The 9,155-nt window shown below is 36.3% G+C and overlaps 1 protein-coding gene across 5 annotated transcripts in view; it reads left to right on the forward strand.

Moving 5' to 3' along the window:
• Positions 1–8,925, forward strand: part of LOC100741781 — a 91,852-nt gene extending 82,927 nt beyond the window's left edge. For 4 of the 5 annotated variants that reach the window (XM_033319850.1, XM_033319849.1, XM_033319852.1 and 1 more), the window contains 4 exons: positions 702–898; positions 4,444–4,833; positions 7,921–8,120; positions 8,526–8,925. In XM_033319850.1, coding sequence (XP_033175741.1) covers positions 702–898; positions 4,444–4,833; positions 7,921–8,120; positions 8,526–8,607 — 869 coding nt within the window. In that variant the 3' untranslated portion in view covers positions 8,608–8,925. Of the gene's footprint in view, positions 1–701; positions 899–962; positions 2,003–4,443; positions 4,834–7,920; positions 8,121–8,525 lie in introns of those variants that run through there. The other variant, XM_033319853.1, reaches the window with a different exon arrangement.
• Positions 8,926–9,155: the final 230 nt, after the last annotated feature.

The following is a 9,155-nucleotide window of genomic DNA, read 5'->3' on the forward strand; positions in this document are numbered from 1 at the left end:
TTGTGGCGTAAACGTATCGCCGTGTTTAACTCATTTGCTTCATGGCTGTACTTAACACGACTGGTCCCTATCACCGCGCGCGGTCGCTCGTAGATGCAGTAAACGACATCCGAATTCTTCATGGAGTTTATCGAAAATTATTTACTGTTCAATGTTACTTCGCAAACATCGCATCTTACATTCTTTATAACAGAGGAAAAAGGTAAAAATTATTTGGATTAAAATGGAAATAAAAAAAAGCAGTCGCAGCGCGCGTAATAATCCGCGCTTGGTGATAGAAGGAAGACCGCTATTACGCAGAAAATGTTTTAGGTTACAAGGTCTAGGAACAAAGGAAGTAATAAATAGATTTCTATTTATGTTCCTGTTGAGAATTGTGGATCTTAATTGCCGAAATAAAAGTAAAGGAACACTAAGGTTATACTTAGAATTCATATTAAAATACTTTTAGACTTATTCAATAAATGATTTCCAGGATCTTCGTCGATATGCATTTGCACGCGTCTCGGCACTCTCTTTGTCCCGTGCGCGGATTAATTGGATGCAACTGGACTGATAAACTTCAAATAGGCTTCTGCGAGGCGACGCTTCGCGGACAGTGGGTTAATAATTATATTTAATAATTATAATAATTATATTTAATATATCGCATGGGTGTTCTTAAAGTTCATTGACCTTGCATTGTCGCTGTTGTTGTTTAGTGCACTACCAGAGGATAGTCCATCGTGACATAAAGCCGAGCAACCTGTTGGTAGATAGCGACGGTCGCATCAAGATCGCGGATTTAGGTGTCAGCGCGGAACTGAGAGCATCCGGAGAATTATTGTCCGGACCAGCCGGGACTCCAGCGTTCGCGGCACCCGAAACAACCACGCCTGGCGCCCATTATTCTGGAACGGTAAGTACCATCGGCGTACGAGGCTATCGTCTGATCGATTTTCAATTTCGCCCCGTATTTATAGGCGGCGGAGAATTATGACGCCTGCTCTGTCTCTCTCTCTTTCTTTCTCTCTGTTCAGTCGTGTCGGTATCCTTGGGTGCCACCGTTCCGCTCGAATTTCGCGATGCCACAATTGTGATCGTAAATGGAGGACATCCATGACTGATCTTCTTTAGCAAGTGAACATAGGAAAAAGGATATGATAAGTCACATTTTCGGTTGTTCGTAGTAGGATTTAGTGTAATTTTATTGGGTCATTCCCTGGAAGGCTTCTAGGACGATTTTTATTAAAATTGGTTTTGTAGTAAATTTTAAGAATTAAGTGCGAAGTATGTGATACTCTATTTGAAACGAGATAAATGAGATTCGAAATGAATTTTCCGTGCAAATCTTATTTGAAATAGAGGCTATTGTTACGTAGAGAATTAGCTACTTTAAATAAAATAACAAATAATTTGCATTTTAAATGTCGTGTTTCGCACGCATTTGAATAACAAACATTATTTCGCAATACGACAACGCTTGCTCTCAAAATTGTTTTCTTTCCATTTGCTCATAGTTGATAGGATTTTTTAAGATAAACATACAACAAATTGTGCAGTTAAAATGATTCGTTGTTTCAAATGGTTACTCTCTTTATCTCTTTCTAAAATGAAACTTAACGATCCATGTCGTTGAGCATCAAATTAATTGATGAAACGAACATTTACTTTTGGGGTTAAGCATTTTTATCGTCCTGTTGATTACATCTCAAAAATATGTTTATAATGTTTGTGTCTTTTTGTAAAATTCCATACATCTACTGTCTAGTTTTAAAAGAAACTTGTAACTGATCTAAAATTATTCCTTTTCTTAATTACGTTCCATTGACATAATTAGATTATGACGCTAACAGCGATATCGTTTATGCCAAGCAAAAAACCTGTATGATCGCGGAATTAACGGTTAATCAACTTTAATTAAGAACGTTTGGCATAAATGCACGAGTGTACGTAAACTAACTCTGAAAAGAAGAGACGAAATTTGTTTTACGGTGCACGTGCTTATGCAAATGTGTAATTTATAAAAAAAAAAAAAAAACTAGAAATACTCTTTCCCCACATACGAGGAAAGTGACTCTCGGAATCTGATTATGTAACGTAATTTACATAATACAACTGCAACAGCGAACACGCGAATCTCAAGTGAATTCGCTTAACTGCTTAAATAAGAAAGAATAGAATGTTCCATAAACGTGTCATAAGTCTCTTGCTGGGTCATCATCATCTGGAACTCGTCAACAAGATCTATCGATCGTACAAAGAACAAGTAAATCTTAAGATATTGCAAAAAACCAATTTGTAAAATGTGGTTTAAAGGAAGCAGGATCTTAAATTTTTAATTCATACAGATATCATTTCTTTAATTTAACGTGTTAAAACATAGGCTTCTGTGTATGTGTATATTTCTAAAATTATTATATACACTGTCAGAAAATGCGAAAAAAGAAATGTTAAATTATTCGTAGGTTTATAGCTCAATACCACGTTAAATGCATAGGCTGAAAAGCATGATCAAGCTTTGGCCTAATTGTCCAATCGGAAACGTTTCTTTGTACTTCAAGGTCACTTGCATATTTTACGAACAGTACAAAAGATCGATGTCACTCATGCCACGTACTGGCTCCGATTTGGATGAAACTATGTGAGCCTGACTAAACAACCATAGATAGTAGATTCGTATTTCTTCTTTTTTTTTTTTTTTTAGCTGTAGTAACTCAAGTTTAAGGGCTGAAACTACCCTCCAAAGTACGGTCCTTTAAACGTGAACTCGGGAAGGTTTACGTAAGTGGGACAAATTTTTTTTAATGAAGATGAAATGATTTCTGACATGTTAAAAGAAAACGCTGTGATCAGTAAAGGTTTTTGGAAAATGTATAAAAAATATTGGTCCTTCAAAAAAAGAAAAAAGAAAAAAAGAAATAGTAACTGTGCAACTAAATAACTAACTATAATAATATAATAATAAGTAACTAAAATAAAAAAGATGGCATTCTGTATTGCACAAGCAACGATGTACACACACGTAGTAAACATATAGTTGACTCGCTGTTTGTATATGTGTGGCCACGTTACACGTACCCTGAAACTTTTTGATAAGAAAGTTGGGTCACATAGGGCCACGCCATTTTACTTAGATTGACCATGACACGTTCGACGTAACAACTGTGACATCGAGTTTAATTTAACTTTCTTTTATGCTGAATCGTGCCTGAATTAACTTTGAGTCTAGTTGATAAGTCGAGTCCAGTTCGGTTGATATAGTATTTTTAACTCGATTAATTTTTCATTCCACCTACATTTGACGATCAAATTTCGAGTTACTATAAATTGAAACATTCGTGAGTTTTTCTAACATTTTCCTGTGTAACATAAAAATTATAATATGATAAATTGTTGTATTAAAATCGTATTAAGTATAACGAAACGTAATAAAATATCATTAATATTATTATTAAATATAACATAATATTTCTCTTGAAAACGTATTTAGTTTTCAAGAAACAGATAAACCACCGCCTACGAAAGTATTAACTTCAATTCTAACGTCTTTAATACCATTGACTCGTCCAGATCAGGTCCACGAACTTAAACGGAATTAAGATCTTCGAGTCTCTTTAATAACCAATAATTAACCTAATTTAGAACAATGTGGGCGTACTTAAACTAGCTACGGGTTGTTAATCTTTGGCTAAAATCAGAACGGTGGTGATACAAGAGAACGATATATATGTGATTCAACTTAAACAGTAAGATAAGATTAACGATCGCAACACATTATTACGCTCTCTGTCATACAGACGACCGAACGTGTAATTTGACGTAGACTAGAGTAATTTTATCCTTTTCATGTGTATTTCCATGATTACAACGGGGACGTATCGCGTGACCTTATCGACAAGTCGATCGATTTAGCCAGTGGAGTTGTGGAAAATTCAATGTCCACGAGAGTGACACGTTACCCAATTCATTAGCTGTTCAAGAGCTGTAATTACTAATCAGTTTCTTAACTGACGATCTTCGAATTTTTGTCTCGTTCTAAAGACAAAAGAGAATTTCAATGGTTTGATAAAAATTGAATTCACATTTTATATTTTCTTCGAGCAATCAGAAAGAATTGTAATATTTGAAGAAAAATCTTAATCAACCATATGATCGGCAATTCTTCCGAAAGTTACGAATATTTAAGCATGAAATATACATTTTATGACACGCTGTCCCGGAACAATTTATAATCCACATTTTGTTGAAACTTTACCAACTCTGTCGTAAAAAGAGCCAGTGAAAATATTTTATGAGTCTCTAACATGGAAAGCTTCCAGATAATAAATTAGTGGGGATACCAACGTTAATCTTCCACTCTAAAAGCTAAGAAATAAATGGAAAGTAAAATAAAAGTGGAATTGAAAATTGGGAGCATTTAAGATAATTTTGCATTAAAAACGAATATTTCGTGTGTTTCAGTTATGTGACGTATGGTCAATGGGCGTGACACTCTACTGTTTAGTGACCGGAAAAATCCCTTGGGATGGCGCTGGGAGTATAATTGGTGTCCAAGCGGCGGTACGCAGCGAGCCGTTAAAATTTCCGGAAAAACCCGTCGTTTCGGAAAATCTTCGTGAATTGATCGCGAAAATGCTGGCGAAAAACCCAGCTGAGAGAATCAAGTTATCAGATATCAAGGAACATGCCTGGCTGACCAATTGTGGCGCTGAACCACTGCCAAGCGAGGCTGACAACTGTCGACTTCCGGTTACTGTTACAGACGAAGAAGTAGAACGAGTGGTCACAAGGATACCCAAACTCGACACGTTGATTCTTATCAAAACTATGTTGAAACAGCACAGTTTCCAGGTAAGTGGAATTCTATCGTTTAAATTTGCCGCTATTTGTAACTTGTTAACGTAATTTATTATATATAAATAAAAATAAATTTTACAATAATGTATGAATGATTCGTGGCGTCGCTGACTTTGCTTAGTATGGTTGAGAAAAAGAAAATAATTTAATTCGATAATTAATGTTTACAAAAATAGTAAGAGGAGGTTAATATTTTATATTTGGCGCTATTAATACACTATTCGAATAATTTGGCTCGCAATTTGTGAATAGCAATTATCGATATTCGATAAATTGTAGATTAGTTCTAGCTCGTAAAGCGAAAACTGCTGTGGCGCAGATCTGCCAACCAGTATCAGGCTTTAATTAATAAATCCCACAACTAGTTTGAAGTATTATGCTACTGATTTAACCTTTGACAATCCAATTATAGTTTATGGTTTCCGCTTTACTCGAACGTAAAATCATGCAACAAATTGCATTTAGTTGACGCACTATAATACCCTTTGTTTCCACGAGTGTTCTATCTAAATATCTTCTAACTCGTGCCTATCGGTAAAGTAGAGATCATCCGTAAGTCACATATACTTTTTCATGTAAGATTAACAACTTTTTATGCATTTGTTCATTTATTTAAACTTCGTATTGAATGATCTATAAACATTTCCCTCTTTTAAAAGTACAAAGAATTGATATTCAATAATATTCACTATTATAAGACATTTATATGTTAAACTATAGCATTCTAACATAGACATCGTCTGTATAATATCATAGAATTCATTAATATAATTTATTTTATGATGTTATTGAAACTATTTTTCTTTCTTTCTTTTCAATGAAAGAGTTATGACGAATCTTTTAGCTGTTTCTTACTTTGATAGTTTTAGACTCTCATATCAGTAGAGAGACGCGCGCATAAATTGGTTCTGACAAATGCACGACTGTCAGCTAATTTCTCTAAGAGGAGAAGGTTAGAAGATGAATTATTATTGATGATCCCAATTGACGAACTTTTCTATTCAACTTGTAAAACTTTTTTTGCCATTCTTTCCTTTTACTTTAATGCTCGAGGTCGTTAAGGCGCCGTTCTATATACCGTGGCAGTTTTCTTACCCCACCCTGGTTATCTCTTCACCGTAGTTTGGGTGATATTAGGACGAAGCGCTAGTTATTGCCAGCTTGTCCCTTATAATTGCATTAAAGGGAAATGGATCCTTTACGTTCGCGTGAGATTGTTCGCCCTTCACCATGGCCAACTGTACGTCGATGCGATAAAAGTCGGAATAACGTAGACCTCGCAGTTAAAGTGCAGCCAACCGTAAAAATTCACTCGACTCTTCGTGATTCTTCGAATATCCCGCGTCGACTAAATACATAGATCCTTCGTGGCTGCAAATGAAGCGATAAAAAGAAAATACGAAAAAAAGTGGTAGATATCGTTCGGATACCGTGAGACCTTATTTTTCCATTTGCGATTAACTTTAACGAATGAAAGATTTCGAAGATATGTACTACTACTCGCTAGAAAATAATAAAAATCGATTTTTAATGTTTTTATTAAATGATTATGAAAACTCGAATCTCAACTTACAGGAACTTCCGAATTCTGCAATAGTCAGGTTATTGTAAGTACCAAATCTTTTTATTGCCTCCGAACTCCCTATTTTATGGTCGTCAGTAAAAAGTTATAAAAGGGTATATAGAATTCTGTATGGTGGGGATAGCAAATGCTCGACGACCTTAAACGATTGAAACTTTGTCGCGAGCTATAGACAGACTGGAAATCGTCGTCGATTAGGCAACTCCTAGATTCGGATGGGCATGAAAATGAATTTTTTCTCTCATACAGGCTTTTCATCGAGCACATTAAGCCATTTGGAACAGTGAATCGCGATCACGATAGAAGGCTGTTAGTAGAAATCTATAAAGTATGATAGGAAGTGTGGTGAAGACAACAGTAGTTCAGTGACCTCGATCTGTTAAATCTAGAAACTAGTTTCATTTTCTATAGGGACCTCAGTTGTGAGTACTACGAAGCCATTTGGATCAATTCAGTCCTAATCATCACAAAAGCTCAGCAATAAACAGTTACACAAGAGACATGGGAATCTGATCTCTAGTGATAACTTGGCGACTTTGAGTGCCTTAAACTTCGTTACCAGCTGTAGAATCAGTGCAAATTGGGATTAGACAATTGAATCAAGCCTTGTTGGACCAGAATATGAGTTCCTTCTCACAAATAGACTGTGCATCGAGTATCATAAAATCGTCCAGAGCAGTTCGGTCTCCGTTACGATAAAGGAATCGGCCATTGAATTTCAATTGCGATCGACATTTGATCTCGCGCTTGGGGTGTCGAGCAATGGGAGGTCAAGCCTCTCTCTGTTTCTCTGTTTATGATGCGATACTGGCCGCTCCCGTAGCGTAGAAAAGCTACCTCCTGCTCTCGCCACGGCGCCACGTCTCTGGCCTTATTATTTGACGAGCACAGTCAGTCGATATCAGCCGAGTTCAAGGAAGGTTGACGGCTCCGTAAACACGGCAATAACGCCGGTGGAGTGTCGATGTCATAAAAGCGTAAAGCGTTTTTCTCGCTTTATTTTTCTCCCTCTTCTTATCTTTCTTTTTTGTTTTTTCTCCTCTTCTCTTATCAGCTTTCACCAAAGGTTCAAACGATCTCGCGAAAATAGGTCGGAAATTCGCGAAAATTTCGCAAGAGGTCCTTTGAAATCCTACCCTTAGAATCGAGAACAATGTTCGAGCAATGGTATTCAGAATTAAACGTTCGAAGGATTATCTGCTCCTCGAGAGGCCCTTTTTATTTCTGCTCACGTCTTGTAAACGTTATTGTTCAGTGGAGGAATCGAAGCATGAAAAGATTATCTATTCGCGTGTGACGTTTTTCTCTGATTTTCTCACTGTTTCTACAAATTGTCACGACTCTATTTCTGGTGCACTAGCGCTCAGAAGTATCCGGACGCTTTGGCCAATTTGTAGCAACACTTTAACCAATTTGTGACACGGAATTGATCGTTCTGAAGAATATATTTTTGAATAATGTTATTTTCTAATTGTCAGGGATTATTTTCTGATGTTTAGAATCCCTTCCTGCCGAAGAAAAGTGGGAAAACAGCGGGTACCGATGCAACGGCGGATAGCATAGAACTATCCTCATCAGGAAGAGCCGAGGAGACCTCACCAGGGAGGAAAGCCATAAGAAATGCAAAGTCGGAACGATTTCAGAGAACGGGTAGAAGCAATTCCGCGCCAGATTCTTACGATTGGCAAACAAACGGCAGGTAAATTATTCACGATTTAATCTTTTCGATATCCTAGCTCCAAGTTCTCCAAACCTGATTGATTGTGGTCCAAAATTAATTGATTGTTCTTGAATGATGGTATTTTATATCAATGTTTCCTATCTATATATTTCTCATTTAATGACTGTTCTGTTTTATCGATCTAAACTGGATACATTTCACAATTTTCGGGGAAAATTTCGTGGTTGTACTAATTTACGCCCTTAATGTATCTCATAATTGGAAAGGTTATAGTTGAAACAGTGGTTCTCTATCTCTCAAGTTATCATTTATTCGTTTAGCTTAAAATACAACTGCATTTATTTATAAAATCATTGTCCCAATTTTATTGAAATGTATGATAATTTATTATTTTTATTTTCTCGTCTGTGTTTTTGAAAAAAGTTTCAGACAAATATCCATAGACAGTCCTCTGCCTCCGGTGACGGAAGCATCCAGCCAAGAAACGGAGGTCGAAAAACGGTGATATCTTTAAACAAATCGGATCAACACGTCGAAGGAAACCACGATCAACCAATCGGTTGATGAACACGGTATGAGCCGACTTAACATTCGATGATGTAATAATATTAACTAGTGCAAGATTCATATTATATTTTCGACTTGGAACGTTTCTTTAGGATTTTGAACAGCTAGAAATTATTTAAAAAAATTTCTTTCGATAGTCGTTGTTCCAAAATATTTTAATGGCACAATTTTACATAAATTTAAAAAAACAGCGAAAGTCTTGAAATAGCTTGGAAAAGGCTACTTTTCGCGACGACAGTTCGTTTCAAAAACAACGTGTCGCGAATATTAAAAATTATAAAATAATTTATCGATCATGTACCAAACCGATTACTCGGCTGTACGATTTAGAGTCGACAGACGGCCTGTTTAGAGGCGACGTCCATTTGTGAATTCGCCTTAAACTCGTCAGACGGTACTTCCTCGATTTGTGAAACCTGAAAGTAACGAATTTAGAAATAACTCGTTGCTACAGTTCGAAAACAGCTGGAGAAAAGACAAGCTGAA

This window comes from Bombus impatiens, unplaced genomic scaffold (assembly GCF_000188095.3).
Source record: "Bombus impatiens unplaced genomic scaffold, BIMP_2.2 scf_0217, whole genome shotgun sequence".
NCBI lineage: Eukaryota > Metazoa > Arthropoda > Insecta > Hymenoptera > Apidae > Bombus > Bombus impatiens.